A 21,823-nucleotide genomic window follows, 5' to 3' on the forward strand; every position below is an offset into this window, starting at 1 on the left:
CAAGTAGTGCAGGAAGGGTCATCTTTAGCAGTAGGGTGGATTGGGGAAAATTAAGTTGTATCAGTGACCCTGCATTTTTCCCCTTAGGAGAGCTCGAGGACAACTTTCCCTGACTCTGTGATGGACCAAGAATACAAATGAGATATTTAGGATCACTCAATTGGACCTCTTATTTAAATTCTTATTTAATAAGAATTAAAGGGAGAGAATCAAAAGATTTGTCTTTTAAAGTACCTGCTCACAGTTCAAGGTAACTTCATCAAACCATCAAGGAGTAGTAAAACAATTCACATGAAGAAAAGGGATTCTGCATTAAATTTTAGGTAGTAATGAAGAACGAGAATTTTCTTGGCATGTTCCTAGTGCACATACATCTTGGGGACTAAGCCTGAAATAAAAGGCAAGAATGGGATTTGGAGCCGGGCGCGGTGGCTCAAGCCTGTAATCCCAGCACTTTGGGAGGCCGAGACGGGCGGATCACGAGGGCAGGAGATCGAGACCATCCTGGCTAACACGGTGAAACCCTGTCTCTCCTTAAAAAAATACAAAAAACTAGCCGGGCGAGGTGGTGGGCGCCTGTAGTCCCAGCTACTCGGGAGGCTGAGGCAGGAGAATGGCGTAAACCCGGGAGGCGGAGCTTGCAGTGAGCCGAGATCTCGCCACTGCACTCCAGCCTGGGCGACAGAGCGTGACTCCGTCTCAAAAAAACAAAAAAACAAATAATGTGATTTGGGCCCATCTCTTCTCTGGAGATCCAGGTAGAATATAGCAGCAGCCTATAAATTAAGACCAAGAGTAAGGCAGAGCCAGAGTCCAAGAAGCCTAGATGTAATCAAGACAAATACGTCTCTTTATTAAAAATAAGCACAGTAAGGACTTGGTCTCTGAACCGGGCAGGAGAAACTCAGTTACTAGAGCTAGGATATAAGATCAGAGCCAGATTATCATGAAACCTGTCCCTTCTGATGGTTAGGTTCCTGAGCACTGAGAATCTTAGATAAAATAAATCAATTCAGTTAAACGGAGAAGAGGGCTGCTACCTGGGCAGGGAACCAGGTAGCCTCTGACAAGTCTGGAATGGGATGGATAGTTCTCTCACCTTATTCCTAATTTGTAGAACCCTAAAGACATACAGCATTATGTTAATTATTCAACTCTAGTTCATATTAAATTGCTTGTTCTTAAAATGATTGACCAGGGCAGCAAAGTGCCTGAGTACAGTCATGTGCCACATAATGACGCTGGTCGATGGACCACGTATATGACAACGGTCCCATAAGATTATAATACTGTATTTTGACTGTATGTTTTCTGTGTTTAGATACACAAATACTTACCATTATGTTACAATGCCCATAGTATTCAGCACATTAACATGCTGTGCAGTTTTATAGCAGAGGAGCAATAAGCTATACCATCTAGCTAGATGTGTAGTAGGCTACAGATCTAGGTTTGTGTGAATACACTTTATGATGGGCCGGGTGCGGTGGCTCAAGCCTGTAACCCCAGCACTTTGGGAGGCTGAGACGGGCGGATCACGAAGTCAGGAGATCGAGACCATCCTAGCTAACATGGTGAAACCCCGTCTCTATTAAAAAAGAAATACAAAAAACTAGCCAGGCGAGGTGGCGGACGCCTGTAGTCCCAGCTACTCGGGAGGCTGAGGCAGGAGAATGGCGTAAACCCGGGAGAGGGAGCTTGCAGTGAGCTGAGATCTCGCCACTGCACTCCAGCCTGGGCGAAAGAGCGAGACTCCATCTCAAAAAAAAAAAAAAAAAAAAAAAAAATATATATATATATATATATATATATATATATATATACTCCATGATGACATAGACATACACAATGACAAAAATCACCTAATGATGCATTTCTCAGAATGTGTCCCTGTTGTTAAGTGATGCATGACTGTGTATGTTTGTGTGTATGTGAATGAGACGGACAGCAAATCTTGCTAACTTAGTAAATTTTACTAATAAGATTAATAACAATTATGAACTAAAAACTCAAATTGTGAACTGCACCTTTGGTTCTGGTTGGGTTCTATGTCACATCTTTTCAGAGTAAATGACTTCATATGAATTCCAGTGAGAATATTTTTTCTTGTTGACTGCCACACAATGATAAACTTATACCAACTAACCATGGAAGTTTCAAATGAAAACAAGGAATAATAACTTAGAAAATGAAAACAAATCTTTATTTGTAAAAATTCTTAAAAGAGCCCTTACAAGATAACTTGAGAGCCAATAGGTTTTACACTTTGTTTAGATGGATTAGGCTGCAAAATAAATGCAACTTCAATTGCTTAATTTATTTTATTAGTTTATTTATTTATTTTTGAGATGGAGTCTTACTCTGTCACCCAGGCTGGAGTGCAGTGGCATGATCTCAGCTCACTGCAACCTCTGTCTCCCGGGTTCAAGCAATTCTCCTATCTCAGCCTCCTGTGTAGCTGGGACTACAGTTGCATGCCACCATGCTCGGCTAATTTTTGTATTTTTAATAGAGACAGGGTTTCAGCATATTGGTCAGACTGGTCTCAAACTCTGCCTCAGGTGATCCACCCACCTCAGGTTTCCAAAGTGCTGAGATTACAGGTGTGAGCCACTGTGCCCAGCCCAGTTGCTTCATTTGTTTAGTCCACATTTTACTTATGATAGTACAATGGCTGTCGACCTAAATTTACTAGAATCCTTTTTCTGCAGGTTCTGGTTAGGCTAGGCCACAAAACGTATTCTTTTGTAAGATTTGGAGAGCAGAAATGAAGTAGCAGTCATTTTGTAGTTCACACGTATTGTTGCTTACTGTTTTGCTCACTCCATTGGTGTAAGTCAGCAGCTGAGCCTGCTACTGCTTCATTTTCTATTGGATCCTCCTTCTACTTCTCTGACTCTTGGTCAAGTGTGTGCATTTAGCTCTTTAATGAAGGACTCTGGCTTCTGAAGGACATCCATACCATCAAGTGAGAGCTAACTTGGGTTTCAGGTTGTGCTCATGAACTATGGCTTATACTTCTAGTTACCAGCTTGCCATGAAGTTCTTCCATCTTCCCTTTCTGATTCCCTGCTCCGTGGACTTTGAGCTCGAGCATCAGATGTAAAGATAACTGCCTTATATAAAGAGACAGTTTAACCAGCTTTCACAATTGGGAAGGGTTTAATCTTTGTAACAAATTGCCATATATTATATCTCTTTCCATCTTTCTAGCTTCATTCTAGTAGTTTTGATTTTCTACTTGAACTCTGACTGATAGAGAATTGGGACAGTGACAGTACAAAATGAAAAGAGATCTTTTTACCCCCCACCCCCCACCTCAGTTGTATTGTCAGGAAGCAGGTTGAGAAAATTATACAACCGTTCATGGAAAAAGACGGGTGGCTCAGAGGGAATAACGAAGAGCCAAGGATAAGTTATTTCCAGGTGGGAATAGAACTGTGTCCTAATCAAATAACTTGCCACATTTTCCTGGTTGGGCTTCAGAATTGCTTTGGACCAGTGATCTTTGTTTACTTCCTGTTCTCCCAACCCCTTTGAATAGGAATGTCTGTGGTGGTTATCCTATGAGTGTCTCCTCTTGTATGTTGAGTATGTGGGGACAAGATAACTTGTCTTCGTACTACATAAAGCTTTAGTTTGAGATATCTGTACTTAAAGAGCTCTGTGTGTGTGTGTGTGTGTGTGTGTGTATATTTTTTTTTTTTTGAGATGGGAGTTTTGCTCTTGTTGCCCAGGCTGGAGTACAATGGCACGATCTAGGCTCACCACAACCTCCGGCTCCTAGGTTCAAGCAATTCTCCTGCCTCAGCCTCATGATTAGTGGGATTACAGGTGCGCACCACCATGCCTGGCTAATTTTTTGCATTTTTAATAGAGACGAGGTTTCTCCATGTTGGTCAGGCTGGTCTCGAACTCCCAACCTCAGGTAATCCACCCACCTCGGCTTCCCAAAGTGCTGGGATTACAGGCGTGAGCCACTGTGCCAGCCTCAAAGAGCTGTATTTAAGGAATTAAACCAGAGGAGCACCATCCACACCTGAGCTTCATTTAAATGATGAGATTCTGGACTTTGAGCCTATGTGACAATGGGATGAGACTTTGCAAGTGGCTTTGGGAGGGGATCAGTGTATTTTTGCATGTGGGAGGGATGTGAACCATTGGGCATCAGAGGGACAACTATGATAGCCAGCTTCCAGTGTGGCCCCCAATGATCTCTACCTCCAGTATTCACAGCCATCTGTAGTTCCTTCCCCCTTTCCAGCAGGCTTGGTCTGTGTTACCAATTAAATATGGCAGCAGTAAAGTGATGTCACTTTTGAGATTAAGTCATAAAGATATTGCAGCTTCTGTCTTGGTTACTCTGTCTTGTGGATTAATTGCTTTGGGAAGCCAGCTGTCATATCATGAGGATACTCATGCAGCCTTATGGAGAAGTCCATGTTGTGAACAAGTGAGGCTTTTTTCTAACAGACAAAGAGGAATGGAGGACTCTAGTCAGCAGTCCTATAGATGAGCCAACATCAAAGCAGATTCTCTAGCCATGGTGAAGTCTTCAGGTGACTGCAGTTCTCATGAGAGGCTCTGAGCCAGAGTCATCTAGCTAAGTTGCTCGTGGATTCCTAACCACCAGAAACTGTGAGATACTGTTTGTTTTAAGCTACTTAATTTTGTTATGCAGCAATAGATAGCTAATATAATGCCTAAGTATAAATATAATCTTTCTTCCACATGTCTATGAAAGCCAAATAAAAATGAAGGTAAGAGAGGCTGTGTTGTGGGAAGTCAGGGACCCCAAACGGAGGGACCGGCTGAAGCCACGGCAGAAGAACATAAATTGCGAAGATTTCATGGACATTTATTAGTTCCCCAAATTAATACTTTTATCATTCCTTACACCTGTCTTTACTGCAATCTCTGAACACAAATTGTGAAGATTTCATGGACACTTATCACTTCCCCAATCAATACTGTTGTGATTTCCTATGCCTGTCTTTACTTTAATCTCTTAATCCCGTCATCTTCTTCTTAGCTGAGGAGGATGAATGTTGCCTCAGGACCCTGTGATGATTGTGTTAACTGCACAAATTATTTGTAGAGCATGTGTGTTTGAACAATATGAAATCTGGGCATCTTGAAAAAAGAACAGGATAACAGCGAAGTTCAGGGAACAAGGGAGGTAACCTTGAACTGACTACCAGTGAGCCCAACGGAACAGAGCCATATTTCTCTTCTTTCAAATGCAAATAGGAGAAATATCTGTGAATTCTTTTTCTCAGCAATGAACATCCCTAATAAAGAGAATGCGCCCCTGAGGGTAGGTCTATAGATGGCCCCCTTAAGGCGATCGCCTTTTATGGTCAAAACTGAAGGGATGAAATAAGCCCTAGTCTCCTGTAGCGCTTCCAGGCTTATTAGGATGAGGTAATTCCCACCTAATAAATTTTGGTTAGACAGGTTGTCCACTCTCAAACCGTGTCTCCTGATAAGATGTTATCAATGACAATGTGTGCCCAAAACTTCATTAGCAATTTTATTTTCGCCCCATCCTGTGGTCCTGTGATCTCGTCCTGCCTCCACTTGCTTTGTGATATTTTATTACCTTGTGAAGTATGTGATCTCTGTGACCCACACCCTATTCATGCACTCCCTCCCCTTTTGAAAATCTCTAATAAAAACTTGCTGGTTTTACAGCTCAGGGAACATCATGGAACCTGCTGACATGTGATGTTTCCCCCCGGACACCCAGCTTTAAATTTCTCTCTTGTACTCTTTCCCTTTATTTCTCAAACCAGCCAAGATGCCTAGGAAATAGAAAAGAACCCATGTTAACCATTGGCAGCGGGTTCTCCCGATAAGGCTGAGAAAAGTAAATTGTATTTTGGCCTACTTTCTATTTTTCTTTGGTGTTTATTTAGCTTCTCTTAAACCTAGGCCTGTGGGAAAATACTTATTCAGTACCCCTAAGCTAATTTTAAAGAACATAAGAAAGGCAGTTAGCTTCAGTTATAGGGATATATACGTATATCTTTGAACTGGAGGATCTACTTTTGGTAAGACAAATCATAAGATTTTAGCAGGGTCTAGTCTCTCCTCTGCAGAATGGTAGGGAGGCCGCTACCTCTCTTAGGTTGAGATTTAAAGTTACATTTATTATTCTTTTTTTTCAACCTGATATGACTAGTTTAAAGAATGTAAAGTATGATTTGATTTATTTCTTGGTTTTTGTTATGGAAACCAGAGAAATAAGAATGTATTTCTCCTAACTTCTCTTTATTACACTTTCCATCTTATAATCAATTTCAATAACTTTAACAATAAACAGTAAAAATGATAGACTATACAAAGCATTGCCCAAGTGAATCCATCATGGACCTGTGTCTGAGAATGGCTTCCTAAATAGGGGAAATGTGTTTCACACACAAAGTCCATCTTCTGTTATTGCCTTTTTTTTATTTGGAATATGAGATGCTATATATTTTAAGGTAATCTTAATAGTTTCCTGTCTCTCACTAACAAGAATGACTTGTCATAATGAGCAGTGTAGACACTGTCCATTTGATCCACTCCAGAAAGCTGTCTATTTGATACAAGAGCAAATCACCTCAATTCCTTAGTGGAATGACTGGAGTATACGTGAATAAATGAGACACAGGAATTTAAAAAAAAGGTTCAGTTCTATCAGAAGGAAACAAAGGATTGAAACATTTGGAGGCCTGGTTTAATAAAAAATGTGACAAGACAAAGAATTATATGTGATAACTGTAGAGGGAGGAAGAATCCTCCCTAATATAAAATGTCCATGAAATAGTCGTTTTCTTCTTTAGGAAGGAAGATAATTTTGTAGCTTAAGAAAAATAGTTCTCAATTCTTTGAAGTTGGAAGACCTATATTGTAAAATGACTATTTATTTACTTTTACCTACACCAAAAATAATTCAAATTTTCCGTGCTCTTTATAATTCATCACATTTAAACATCTGGGTAGGAATTTCAGATTCCATTTTGGGGAATGGGTTTGTTTGCGGGGGTGTCTTTTTTTTGTTTTTATTTTTGCATGTTTTACTTCAGCCGTAAAGTTTTTGTCTTTGTTTGTTTGTTTGTTTTGAGAGGCAATATACAGACTCTAAAATGCTCTATTTTTTCCTTTTATAACTAGTTTACTTTTGTCTCAGAGAATTACACAAAAATGTCATACTGTATTTGACTTTCCAATTTTTTATTAGACTGAAGTGTTTTTGATGAACTATTAATAAAGTTGTTATTCTGTGTTAGGTTTAGGATTCCAGCTGAGGATGAAAGATAAGTTACAACAAATTTTGTGCCCTGTAGTAGCTGGGAAGTAGCAAAGTGATTCTCAAAATGAAATTTCACGATGTCTTGCATTCACCTATGAGGATTTTTTTTTTTTTTTTCCAGTGACAGGGTCTCGCTCTGTTGCCCAGGCTGGAGTGCAGTGGTGTGATCTCGGCTCACTGCAATCTCTGCCTCCCAGGTTCTAGCAATTCTCTTGCCTCAGCCTCCCGAGCAGCTGGGACTATAGGTGCAAGCTACCACACCCGGCTAAGTTTTTGTATTTTAGTAGAGACGGGGTTTCACTATGTTGCTCAGGCTGGTCTCAAACTCCTGAGCTCAGGCAATCCACCCACCTCAGCCTCCCAAAGAGCTAGGATTACAGGTGTGAGCTACGGCTGAGGACTGTTTAACATGCAGATTCTCAGGCCCCATCCTAATAAGACTGACTCAGAATCTCTGGGGATGGGATTTGAGAATTCACAATGTAATAGGTTCTCTCTGTGATTCTAATGAAAACTAAAGTTTAATTGATCTAGTGAAGGCTGGAGGGCAAAGGAATAAACAATTTACATTGTGACTGGCGCCCAGGCACAACATAAGATATAATAGTAACTTCTAGGAAAGAGCCATTACCTCTACCAAGGGAAATCTAAGTGAAGACTTAATATAGAAGCTGACATTTACGTAGTTTTGAAAATGTGCCTTGCCAAGCAGAGATGGAGGGTGTGGCAGGGGGCATCTCAATGACTCATGTTGTTAATGATATTTCTTTTGTTTTTTTTTTTTTTGAGACAGTCTCGCTCTGTTGTCCAGGCTGGAGTGCAGTGGCCGGATCTCAGCTCACTGCAAGCTCCGCCTCTCGGGTTTACGCCCTTCTCCTGCCTCAGCCTCCCGAGTAGCTGGGACTACAGGCGCCCGCCACCTCGCCTGGCTAGGTTTTTGTATTTTTTAGTAGAGACGGGGTTTCACCGGGTTAGCCAGGATGGTCTCCATCTCCTGACCTCGTGATCCACCTGTTTCGGCCTCCCAAAGTGCCGGGATTACAGGCTTGAGCCACCGCGCCCGGAATGTCAATAATATTTCTACTAAGAGAAATACACAGTGTATACTCACTAAATGCTTTGCCTAGGCAGTTTCTGGCTGAAGCCTTCCTCTTCAGCCTCTATTCTGTGTTCTTCAGGGATTTTGGTGACTTAATTTTCCTTGATGGTTCTACACCAGGTTTTGAGGGATTTTAATGGTTAAGAGGCACTTGAATGTAATAAATATGTATATGTGTACATATATGTAATAAATATGAGTGTACACACACACACACACACACACACACACAGGCATACCTCACAGATTTTGCAGATTAGTTTCTAGACCAAACCAATAAAGCAACTATTGCAGTAAAGTAAGTCACACAAATATTTTGCTTTCCCAGTGCATATAAGCATTATGTTTACTGTAGTTCATTAAGTATGCAGTAGCATTATGTCTAGAAAAATAAATAATGCCAGGCACGGTGGCTCAAGCCTGTAATCCCAGCACTTTGGGAGGCTGAGACGGGTGGATCACGAGGTCAGGAGATCAAGACCATCCTGGCTAACACGGTGAAACCCCGTCTCTACTAAAAATATACAAAAAAGCTAGCCAGGCGTGGTGGCGGGCACCTGTAGTCCCAGCTACTCGGGAGGCTGAGGCAGGAGAATGGTGTGAACCCGGGAGGCAGAGCTTGCAGTGAGCTGAGATCCGGCCACTGCACTCCAGCCTGGGCGACAGAGCGAGACTCTGTCTCAAAAAAAAAAAAAAAAAAAAGAAAAGTAACTTACATACCTTACTGAAAAATACTTTATTGAAACTGAACATGTCGGTACATTCCTGTAGTCCCAAGCCACTCAGGAGGCTAAGGTGGGAGGATCCTTTGAGCCCAGGAGTTCCAGGCCAGCCTGGGCAAACATAGGGAGACCTCCATCTCTAAAAAAAGCCCCCAAACTTTATTGCTAAAAAATAATAAGGATCATCTGAGTCTTCAGCATGTTATCTTTTTTCTGGTGGAGGGTCTTACCTCAGTGTGAATGGCTGCTGACTGACAAGGGTGGTGATTGCTGAAGGCTGGGATGGCTGAGGCAATTTCTTGAAATAAAACAAAAATGAAATTTGCTTCCTCGATAGACTCTTCCTTTCATGAAAGATTTCTCTGTGGCATGTGATGTTGTTTGCTAGCATTTTACCCACAGTAGAACTTCGTTCAATACTGGAGTCAATCCTCTCCAACCACTGCTTTATCAACTAAGTTGATGTAGTATTCTAAATCCTTTCTTATTATTCACAATTAATCTCAGTATTCACGCCATCTTGACTGGAGTAGATTTCATCTCAAGAAACCACTTTCTTTGCTCATTCATAAGAAGCAGCTCCTCATACCTCCAAGTTTTATCATGAGATTGCAGCAGTTCAGTCACATCTGCAGGCCCCACTTCTAACTGTAGTTCTCTTGCTATTTCCACCACATCTCTAGTGACCTCCTCCACTGGTCTTGAACCCCTCAAAATCATCCCTGAGGGCTGGAATCAACTTCTTCCAAACTCCTGTTAATGTTGGACTCTTCCCATGAATCATGAATATTCTTAATTGCATCTAGAATGGTGAACCTTTTTCAGAAGCTTTTCAATTTACTTTTCCCAGATATATTAGATAAATGACTATCTATGGCAGCTATAGCCATATATATATATACACACACACACATATATATATATATATTTTTTTTTAAGATAGCGTCTCATTTGTGGCCCAAGCTGGAGTTCACTGGCACAGTCATACCTCCCTGTAATCTTGAACTCCTGGGCCCAAGGGATCCTACATCTCCCTTCCTGAGTAGCTAGGACTACAGGCACACACCACCACACCTGGCTAATTATTCTATTTTTTGTAGAGATGGGGTGCCACTATGTTGCCCAGGCTGGTCTTGAACTCTTGGCCTCAAGTGATCCTCCTGCCTCAGCCTCCCAAAGTGCTGGGATTACAGGTGCGACCCACCATGGCCAGCCATGAAATATATTTTTAAAATAAGACTTGAAAGTTGAAACTACTCCTTGATCCATGGGCAGCAGAATGGATGTTGTACTAACAGATATGAAAACATTAATCTTCTTACATATTTCCATCAGAGCTCTTGGGTGACCAGGTGCACTGTCAATAAGCAGCAATATTTTGAAAGGCATCTTTTTTTCTGAGCAGTAGATCTCAACAGTGGGCTTAAAATACTCGGCAAATCATTCTATAAACAGATGTGCTGTCGTCCAGGCTTTGTCATTCCACTTATAGAGCACAGGCAGAGTAGATTTATCATAATCCTTAAGGGCCCTAGGATTTTCAGAACAGTAAATGAGCATTGGCTTCAACTTAAAGTCAGCAGCTGAAATAGTTCCTAACAAGAGAGTCAGCCTCTCCTTTGAAGCTTTGAAGCCAGGCATTGACTTCTACTCTCTAGCTACAAAAGTTCTAGATGGCACTGTTTTCCAGTAAGTGTTGTTTCATCTACATTGAAACTCTTTGTTTAGTATAGCCACCTTCATCAGATATTTTAGATAGATTTTTTTTTTTGAGATGGAGTCTCACTCTGTCACTCAGGCTGGAGTACAGTGGTGCTATCTTGGCTCACTGCAAGCTCCGCATCCTGGGTTCACGCCATTCTCCTGCCTCAGCCTCCTGAGTAGCTGGGACTACAAGCGCCAGCCATGGCTGGCCACCATGCCCAGCTAAATTTTTTTTTTGCATTTTTTTTAGTAGAGACAGGGTTTCACTGTGTTAGCCAGGATGGTCTCTATCTCCTGACCTCGTGATCCGTCCGCCTCATCCTCCCAAAGTGCTGGGATTACAGGCATGAGCCACCATGCCTGGCCTTAGCTAGATCTTTTTGATAACTTGCTGCAGCTTCTTCACCAGCATTTGCTGCTTCACCTTACACTTTTATGTTCTGGAGATGGCTTCTTTCCTTAAACATCATGAACCAACCTCTGCTAACTTCCAACTTTTCTTCTGCAGCTTCCTTACCTCTCAGCGTTTGTAGACTTGAAGAGAGTTAGGGCCTTGCACTTGATTAGGCTTTGGCTTAAGGGAATGTTATGTCTGGTTTCATCTTCCATCCAGAACATGAAAACGTTCTTTACCAGCAATAAGTCTCCTTCACTTTCTTATCATTCGCATGTTCACTGGAGTAGCATTTTTAGTTTCCTTCAAGGACTTTTCCTTTGCATTCACTACCTGGCTGTTTGGTGCAAGAGCCCTAGCTTTTGGTCTGTCTCGGCTTTCAATATGCCTTCCTCACTAAGCTTAAACATTTCTTGCTTTTGATTTAAAGTGAGAGACATGTGATTCTTTTACTGGAACACTCAGAGGCCATTGTAGGGTTATTCATTGGCTTAATGTCAGTATTGTTGTGTCTCAAGTAATGGGGAGGCCCAAGAGAGGGAGAGATATGGGGGGAAGGTATGGTTGGTAGAGCAGTCAGAATGCACACATTTATGGATTACAGTCGCTGTCTTATATGGGTGCTGTTTGTGCTGCCCCAAAGTAATTATAATAGTAACTTCAAAGATCACTATAACATATATAATAATAATAATGAAAAAGTTTGAAATATTGTGAGAATCACCAAAATGTGACACAGACATGAAGTGAGCACATGCTTTTGGAAAAATGGCGCCCACAGATTTGGTTGATGCAGGCTTGCCACAAACCTTCAATTTGTTAAAAAATGTAGTATCTGGGAAGCACAAAGATGTATGCCTGTTAAAGGTTTTAAAGAAGCCATTTTTTTTTTAAGAGAAAACTTTTAAGAAGCTTTACACATAGCAGACAATAAGTATTTGTTGACTAAATGGTCAAGTTGGAGTGAGCAGATTTTATAATTTTATTCTACTAATCACCACCAGCAATTTTATTTTTGATGCTTGTAGATGGACAGTGGTGCCTATGTCTATTAGGCCTTCTGATTTTTTGTTTTGTTTTGTTTTTTCCTGCCAAAGGACAGTGCTTAGAACTTCCCATTCTTCCTTATAGTGGGGAAAATCTGTCACCCCAAGGATATGAATTAGGTAGAAAAGTAATGTAAGAGCCAATCACAACGCGCGCTGCGGGGCGGCTCCAGACTGGCTTCTCCGGGACGACTGGCGGAAGATGAGACTTCGTTACCTCCGTTCAATCGGACAAAGAAGGCCATAATAGTTTTGGACAATAGAAAATTCCTTGTGGGTTAAACTGCGGTGGGACTAACTGTTACGCAGAAGGCGTAATTGGAAAACTTCTATACACTGTGTATCACGGATACATTATTTTCTGGAATCCTGGAGAAACGATCAGCAGGTGTGGTGGCACCAGTACCAAAAATGGCTGTAAGGCGCTTCGGACGCTGGATCAGGTGACGCAGCCTCAGTCCGCCCACTTCCCACCAGCGGCTCCTCCTCCTGCTTCCCGGCGTAGCGGTGGGCGTGGCTTGCCCAGAGGCTCTTTCTTCTGGGGCCGGGAAAACCGAGGAATACACATGCGCAGTTGGACCCCTCAGGCCCTTCGTGTCTCTTCCTACCCATCTCCCCGCCCCGACCCTCTGGGCGGGGCTGGGCCGACAGTCCAGCTGCTGCTTGCTGGAGATTCAGTGACTTCCTTGTTGTGAGCCCTGGCCCGCCAGTGTCCCGACTTGTAGCCCCGCTGTTTTTATCCGGGCCGCTAGCCTGAGTCTAGGTCGCAGCCGCAGCCCCAACCCGTCGGTCACCTTTTCAGCGCAGGTTCTTTCCCCGCACGCCCTGCGCTCCCTAACATGCCCAACCCCAGCAGCACCTCCTCTCCATACCCCCTCCCTGAGGAAATTAGGAACCTGTTGGCAGGTAAAGAGCGGGAAGGCGGCGGTAATGCTGTTGGGGCGGGGGCGAGGGAACGGTAAGCCGGTGGGGACAGAAGCACTCAGAGCCCTTATCCTCCATCCGCACGCTCCCTACGTCTTCTAGCCAGTGGGGTTGGCACAGGGAGGAGAGAAGAAGGGTTGTTTCGTCTCAGAAAGGGAGTGGGCGTGTGTGTTGAAATCTGGTGCGGGGATGGTGGCGAAGCCCTTTTTGGTGGTCTACACAAGTGAGATCAGGACGTTTCTATGTGCATTGTGAAGACTGTGTGTGTGTGTGTGTGTGTGTGTGTGTGTGTGTGTGTGTGACAGAGGAGGGCGGGGAAGGAAGAGTGGTAGAGGGAGAGAATGATAATGAATGCTGCGTGAGCAGGCAGAAGGGAGCAGAAGTCAAAGAAGTAGTTCTTGGGTGGTCTGGCCAATGGAGGTAGAGGATGTAGAGATGCAAAGAGATGTCAGAGCCACAGGTGTTAGGGGTTATGGGGTGAAAGAGTTTGTCATTTCTAAAACTCCTGTTTTTCTTAAACATTCAGCTCACTCACGTTTACAACTTTTGAAGAAGGTCTGGTTCTCAAATGGCCACTTGTCCCCAGCCTCAGTAATATATTAAAGCAAAAAAGGAAGGATATGTTAAAGTTCTACTTCCTGTGTGACACGATGAAAGTACTTCATGTTTGCACCCTTATCTTCCCTTTTTCAGTTTTACATTACCATTTATAGGAACTTGTTTTAGGAGCTAAAAACGTGGTTCTTCAGTAGCATTATGAATCCACTACTAGTTCATTAATTTTCTGGATATGGAGGTGTGTATGTTCACTAAGAACCAATAAAAATTTATATTTCTGTACAAGTTAGAAAATATATCTTTTTAAGGTAGCACAAATCTTGCCTATCTTAATGTTCTGGAATTTCAACCATCATTTATTTTGTCTTGTGTACGTCAGAATTCTGGAAACTGAATTTCGATTTTTAGTTTTAGATTCTATAAAATATTTATCTTTCAGTATTGTTCATGAATAGATTACAGATTGCTTATTATAACTCTTAAAAAGCAACATCATCTAAAATGTGACATTTGAAATAGTAGGTTACTCCTATAGCAATGTGAGTCCAAATCTCCTAATATGCTGTTATTCAATTTTGGTGCTTGGCATTATTAATGTGGTAGGGAAATGAAAACTAAGTGTATGAATGTAGACTTATGTTTGTATGATTACGGTACAGTATGTTGAATGCATTTGTGGTGGGATAGCCTTTCACTCTAAGAAATGCTTGTTGTCATTAAAGGGTACCACTAAGGGAAATAGTTAAAGAAGTCTAAAGACTGACTTCAGGCAGCTTTATTACATCTGCGTGACTACTGATTTTGTTTTACTACACTTAACATTTTTTGTTGTTACAGTGCTGGAATTGTTTATTTAGAATATTATTGTAATAACCAGTGCAGAAAAGTGTTTATCATTATTCCAAAAATAGATGAAACAATTTTCAGGATATTCTATGTCTGTATTTTTGAATTTAAGAACTAACATATAGACCTCTAGGTGCACGTTTTAAAGCTTGGCAACTCCCATAGTGCAGTTTGTTATTTGGATCCATAATCATACATCACAGATAATATGATATGTAGGTCATGAGAACCTTTATTCTCTTATTCCCATAGATCACAAGTATTTCATGTGGCCCTTATTTGTGTAATTTAAAAACTCAAAATTACATCTTTAAATTATCTGCCAATGCTAATTTCCGATATATTTCTGCCCTCTCTCTTTAGTCAGGTAATATACTAGCATAACGTCTGAAATTAAAGTCATTTTATTGACATTTTCACTATTTTATATTATTAAAGCAAATCACATATTAAAACACATGAAGTATTAAAAACAAATATTACAATTAAAACTTTTGGAATTAGAAACTTAAATTACACTTTATTTTCAGAGGATATTTTCAAGAAGTATGGAAGTGAGTTGGGGTGTATTTATATTTAAAGAAATTTAACAAATCAGTGTTTTTTGGGTTTTTAAAAAACTTATTTGGAAAATTGTTAACATCTTATGTTTGACTGTAATTAAAATCTTTTTTGAGGTAGAGAAGGCTTCAAGAATAGATGCTGTCAGCAGTTATTTCACGTATTTCATCTAAAAATATTGTTGGCATTATACATGATTCTTTTCATAATTCAAGTTTATTGGGTAAGAGTATATGAGTAGATTTAGAGTAACTAACATTATAGAAGCATTTATATTGGTTTGAATATTAGAGATATTGCTGGCTTATTTAGCATATTTCTTTGAAACTAAGGAGATATTGGTAATGTTGTTGTAGTTAACAGTTGAGTGCTCTTAGAATGTATGGTACTATGCTAGAATTCCAAGGTAGAGAAGATAAGGAACTAAACTTTTCAGGGGTTTAAAGTCCTTTGTTTTCAGAAAGAAGAATATAAAATCAAAAGATAATGACTGTTAAAAATAATGTTGTTTAGATGTATCTGTTTGTGTTCCATATGCCTATTATCTAAATCATTATATGTCATATGTATTGTTTGAAATTTCACCTGCTTAAAAGGGAAGGTACTCAAGTGTATTCTTATTTATTGTTTTTCTTTATTTTTCTGATTATGGCAGTTCTATGCTATACTTTCAACATTTGTTCCCTCTCCCTTCCTTCCCCTATAAAAAACATTCCATAGAAATGTAAAAAAAAAAAAAAAAAAAGCTTATTATTGTTAACTCACATGTGTTGTGTAAAGATACCATTGAAAAAGTGGCTATCTAGTTTGATTTTTAGTTATATTTTCTGTGGAGTCAGTCTTGAAGACCTATGCTTTTTATAAAATGTTGATTATTCTTCTGGTTATATGAACAGAAAAGGACTTACAGAATTTCGTTATTGAAAGCAAATTTTGAGCTGCCATATGCATTACAGGCAACCTTTGATTTTTTTCTTTTCTACAACAATGGAAGAACAGGTTTAGCCTGGATAATTGAAATCAAAGGACAATCCCAAATCTTGTCCATTTAATCTTCTCTCACATCCAAATATTTTGACAAGGACTAGCAGCAAGAATAATCTTGATTTATGTGATTTTTTTTTTCTCTAGGCAGGCCAGAAAGTAAGAGGAACTAGAACCACTTCCCTCCAGCCTCCTTTATTTGTTTAATCACCCTTTAAATAATGGTTTTTTAGTGGCTTGCAATCAGATATTCTCATTCATCCTCATTCATTTGTTTTAGGACAACAAATTTTAAAAGGAAAGCTCTAAGAAGATGTTATTTTCTGTTTACTAAATTAGCAAATGAAACCATTGTTAAAAGAGGAAAATAGTGATTGTTAGTGCTCTGAAAAATGAAACCAAACCAAACAAACAATAAATAAAGTGGTTATATAGTTTCTGCAAAGTGATCTTGAGGTTTTGTTCACATGGCAGTCTTGATTAGAAATACCACATTTTCCCTACTGGGAATTTTTAGAACATTAAAAATGTTTTTCCCACACACTATGTGTGAAGATAATCAGTATGTTTAGGGGACATTGATTATCTTCACACATTGATTATAATGTATGAATTTTTTTTCACACAATATTATTTAGGGTATATAATCAGTCCCCTAAAGGGATTTCTGTAGGGGCACTAGGTGAAGAGTGCAATTTATTTGAAATAGAGGCAGAATTTTTTCAATGCTGAGTATATTACGGTTTGATTTCCACCTTTCCAAAGTTCCATTTATAATTTGGTCAACATTTTGATTTTATTTTTCCTATGAGAATTATTTATGGTGTATCTAGTGTCTCATAACTTCCTTCTGGGACATTGGCTGAGTATGTAAAGGGAAGAGTGCCACCTACTGAGTCACCAGTAGTCACCTACCTCCTTAGCACCTGGATTTTCCTATGGAGCAATAACAAGCCTCCCCCATCTGGGCAGCAATCACTAAAGAGCATAGAGTTGATATGAGAACATTTAATCTCAAAATGAAATCTATTGTACCTCCAAGATACTCTTTTCTGGAAATAGGAATATATGTAAATTAAGGGACTAGAAGTTTATAGAGATTTTTTGTATGGGTTAAATAATACAGATGAATTAAGATGTGGTGTTAGGAAAGTTATTTGCCTATTTTAAGTATATAATGTCCTACTTTGTCTTGGGAGGAGATCTTTTGGCATGGCTGTCCATTGAAAGTATTTTCATCTCATTACTATATAAGGCTCTTGATATTATGTACAGTTTTTATAGCTACCCAATCCAAATTATCATTGGTTTTCTTCAAAAATAAGAATCTAAACATATTAAAAAGTTAGCATTATATGAAAAATTTGCAAATGGGCTTATTGCTCCTGTTACCAGCGTTAAAGTATTACTAGAAAGAAGGTAGACACAACAGCGTAGGAAAAGCTGCTGGTGATTTGAAACACAGTTGTCTCTCATAAATTTCAGATTAAGTGTCATATATGGGTGATAAAAGTGGCATAGGCTAGATTTTATATACTCATTATTCACTTAGTTTGTCTTTTTCAATTAAAGCTAAGTCTATCTTTTTCATTCCACTGAGTTTACATTTCTTTTTCAATCACATTCTGAACACATTACAATAGATGCTGCCTAAAAGTGAATATAGTGTAAATCTCAGACTAATGTGTTATTCACTGTGGCTTCTTTGAAAATGTGTGGTAAAAAGATTTTGATTATTGTAAGGTGCTATTTATCAAGAGTCATCTTTCAGCGGTTGAAAGATGTTCAGCCCCACCTTTAAACAGCCCAGCTTTCTTTTTTTTTTTTTGAGACGGAGTCTCGCTGTGTCTCCCAGACTGGAGTGCAGTGGCGCGATCTCCCAGCTTTCTATCAAAATATATCATTTAGCTTCCCAAAGTCAATTTTGGAAATTTTGTCCAATGATTGGATTGTAAGACTCTGGTATGTTTTACCCACTGTACCATGAGAGCTCTTGTGCCAGTTCATGTCACCTTTTCCATATTTGAAAAGTCCACAGTTCATCTGCAGCCTGTAAAAGCACGTGCTGAGTAATCAGGGAAGGATATCAGAACAATCAATAACTTTTCAATTAGCCATTTTCCAACTTTGGGCATTTGGCTCCATTGATTTGCATGTGCCCAGTTTAACTGATTTTTATGTTTTCATCAGTAGCTGTTTGGTCAGAGCCATACCCTGGTTTAACAGAGAAGAGCTTGTCTTTTTTTTTTCCTAACGGCAGCTTAGATTCTAGGCTAGGATCCCTATCATATTAAGTTTGGTGACAGCACATCTCAGTGAAAGCAAAGAGAAATCTGGCCCAATTCACAATGTAGAGAGAGATGTGGAATTAAGTTAGTAAGGCCATTGGGGGTGCTGTGTGATGGTTTTACCTTTATTTTATTGATCTGCGGCTGAGCATATGGTGGTAGATTCAGCTCAATTCTTGCTCCCTCCCCCATACAATTCAGGCCATCATGGAGGCTGAGTGTGTGTATATGCATGTGCCAGGAGGTATTGGGTGATTGGAGGATTAGGCAGGAAGAGGAGGTGTTACCTTTGTGACTTGTTTTTAACCTCCAGTCTGCAAGCCATATTCTAGGCTGTTTGATAGCTGGGGGTTGTGAGGACAAGTGGCCAAACTGCTTTTCAAGAGTGGGAACCTGTGCTAGATACTATATCCAGAAGCTGAGACTTATTTTATCATTTGCAAAAAAAATGTAAACTGTTCTGACCTAGTGTAGTTCCACCTTTTCACTATGTGATCTGTGTAGAAGTTGGTAGAAAGCAGTTAGTGTGTGTGTTAGATACTTGTCCCAACCACTGGTGACTCTAGGGAAAGGTGGGGTGACTGTTTTTTAGGAGGTCTATATGTTAAAAGGGGGAAAAAAGGAAAATTGGAGTACTATTTAGTGATTTGGTGTGTTTGCCTCTTAGGGGTCTCCATGGCAATTGAGAGATTTCTAACTTAAACTGCTTAAGATTGCTGAGCCAGTATACGTCATCTTTTAATTTTGTTTTCAGACCTTGACATTTATCGGCAGAGCAGTTGTAAATCTGATCTTTTCAGAGGCCTTCTCCACCAGATCCTTACAGCTGTACCATGAGATAAGGTTTACTCTTGACAGTGTTGAGGTGTAATAGTAACTAAAATCCCATCACATTTACTTTCACCGGGATAACTTTTTCCTGCTGATGACTTGGGCTGGGGTGGAGGCTGATGGAGATAGGGGTAATTCTGGGGTTAAATGCAAGCAGTGCAGACCCTGCAATCTATTTGGCTGCTGGCCCGGAGGCAGGAGATGGGGGTTGGTGGGGGTAGTTAAACCTGGTAGTTAAACCCGGTAGTTAAACCCATTCCCGTGGGCGCAGAGTGGACCTCACACGCTTCTCTCCCGTGGCCAGTATGCGTGAGAGTGTGAGTTGAGCCCCTCCCTCTGAGGAAGAATTCTAAAAACCGGGCTAAGAGTCGAGCGAGGGGGGCTGACCTTTTCTTGTAATTAAATTACTGCGTTTCCCTGAATTACGGGCAGTCAGGAATGGTGAAATCTACATATTAACCGAGGAACACGACCCTCGAAGGTAGAAGAGGGCTAACGCTCTTGTTAGTTTACTGTGCTTGCTAGTTTACCGTTTGCAGGGCTATTTAGAGCACAATAAAAAGCTTCAAATCTCTTCTCCAACCAGCCAGAAGAGCACTTGATTCGCCCAAGACTTTTATTGCTCGCTTTTGAAATATTACCCTGGCTCTGAGCTGCAAAGCCACAGATCCAGCCCCGTTTGTCTGGCGAGGGCACTGCCCCAGACCTGGCTCTCCATGCTCACAGCACCGCCTGAGAGAAACCCTGGGGTTTAGATGTGCGTGTCTCCGACTGCAGAGCTGGAGCATCTCGCAGCCCTACAACTTCTTTGCGGCGCTTGGTCTGTCTTTGCGTTGCGAGATCAGGATCGGTGTGTTGTTCAGGCACCAGCCGAAGGCCACCGGCATGTCTAGGAGTCTCCTGTGCCTGAAAGAGGCTGGTTTCATCCGATTCTAAAAGAAACGGGTAAAGTGTAGATTTTAAGAAATAACCTAGGTTTCAAAAGTTTAAAAACCAAGTCTGTGGACAATCAACAAACTAAAATTATTTCAGGAACTGCTTCCAGTTTAAAGGTTTTTTTTGTTTTGTTTTGTTTTTTTTTTAGCAGAGCAGTTTCTACCCTCTCCACATCACCTTTGAGAAATAATCACGAAAAAGGCACTGTTTATTAAATAATTTTAGTTGCTTTAAACCTTTTCTGGGAAAAGCTTAGGAATAAGTATGTTAAAAAAGACTACTCTTAAAAAAAAAAAAAAAAAACCCGTACCCAGTCTCTGAATTTCTGCCATCCTTGAAAATTACCGATTCTTCCTGCAGTTGCACACTCTTTCAAAAAAAATACTTTGTCATAAAATAGTAACATGGATCAGTATTTTAAAACATGTTTGGGGGCGTTAGAGAGCACTATGTAGAGTATTTATTGCATCCTTTTTTTTTTTTTTTTTTTTTCCTGAGTTTTTATAAAACTGAAATGACCTTTTAAAGAAAAAACTCTTGGGGGCAATTTGTTGTTATTACTTCCAGAGATAGAAAATAGATTCTGTTTGTTTAAACTTGGATTGTATAATGAAAATGTAAAATAGGCAATTAAATACTCATGGAAGAAGGAATCAAAGGCAAACATTGAGTGAAAATAACACTAAGTAGACTATTCCCCAGTCACTGGGCCAGTGATTCTTCCTATTGAGTCTGGTTGGAAGAAGAATCAGCAGTAGGGATGTTGCTTCTTCCCTTATTCCACTTTCTTGCAAAAGTTAATGTAATGATCTGAGGGGAGCCAGTGATCTTTCCATTTCAGCTAATGTCTAAATGTCCAAAGGTTGCTTGGTCTTCTGGGTACAAAACTTAAAGCATTTAGAGCAGCATGCTTCTTTGTAAGTTTTGTTATTTTGAATTCACTTTAGAAGTCTGTGTCTAATTTGCACTAGTACTAGATTATGTCTCTATGTCCCCCTCATCAAAATATAACTCAAAGAGAAGCTGTGACATTTGCTTTCATTTCATTTTGATACTTATTTTTAACACATTAGTTAATAGACTTCAAACCATAAGCTATTTTTAAAAATTATTACAGTATTCTTAATTCTTTTACTTGTCATATTGACTTAGTGAAAAATTACCTTTACACATTTATTATGAATGTATAGAAGTTTAATCAGCTTTCCTCATTGGATCAAGATACTTTTGTAATCAAGAATTACAAACATTCATCCCATATACTAGGTTTTAAATGGTTAATTGTAAGTACAGTTGAGAGATTGTTTACCATACTACTTTGAATTATTTATATGTAATATTATTATGTTTTGATGCCATACAAAGTAGTTAAGGAAAAAGAAAGTAAAACATATATCCCTTCCATATGAAATAATCAATGATTTATAGCCATGCCTACTTAAACACCTTTTAATGATATCCTCCATATTAGATATTTCAAAATGAGCTGTGAAATTCTGAAAATAAAATTAAAATTGCACAGTATTTCATGAATAAGAAGAATGGAACTAGTATAAAAATTAAACCTGTAGTGTAAAAAAAAAAAATTTACACTAGAGAGAACCAGACAACACGGTAATTTAGAAGTTTACTA

The 21,823-nt window shown here is 39.8% G+C and overlaps 1 protein-coding gene across 3 annotated transcripts in view; it reads left to right on the top strand.

Annotated features, from left to right (window-relative positions):
- Positions 1-12,941: 12,941 nt before the first annotated feature.
- SKAP2 (src kinase associated phosphoprotein 2) overlaps positions 12,942-21,823 on the top strand; it is a 200,593-nt gene continuing 191,711 nt past the window's right edge. For 2 of the 3 annotated variants that reach the window (XM_005549938.5, XM_015447613.4), the window contains exon 1: positions 12,942-13,168. In XM_005549938.5, the coding sequence (XP_005549995.1) occupies positions 13,102-13,168 (67 nt within the window). In that variant the 5' untranslated portion in view covers positions 12,942-13,101. Of the gene's footprint in view, positions 13,169-19,916; positions 20,200-21,823 lie in introns of those variants that run through there. The other variant, XM_065542181.2, reaches the window with a different exon arrangement.

Source organism: Macaca fascicularis, chromosome 3 (genome assembly GCF_037993035.2).
Source record: "Macaca fascicularis isolate 582-1 chromosome 3, T2T-MFA8v1.1".
Classification (NCBI taxonomy): Eukaryota; Metazoa; Chordata; class Mammalia; order Primates; family Cercopithecidae; genus Macaca; species Macaca fascicularis.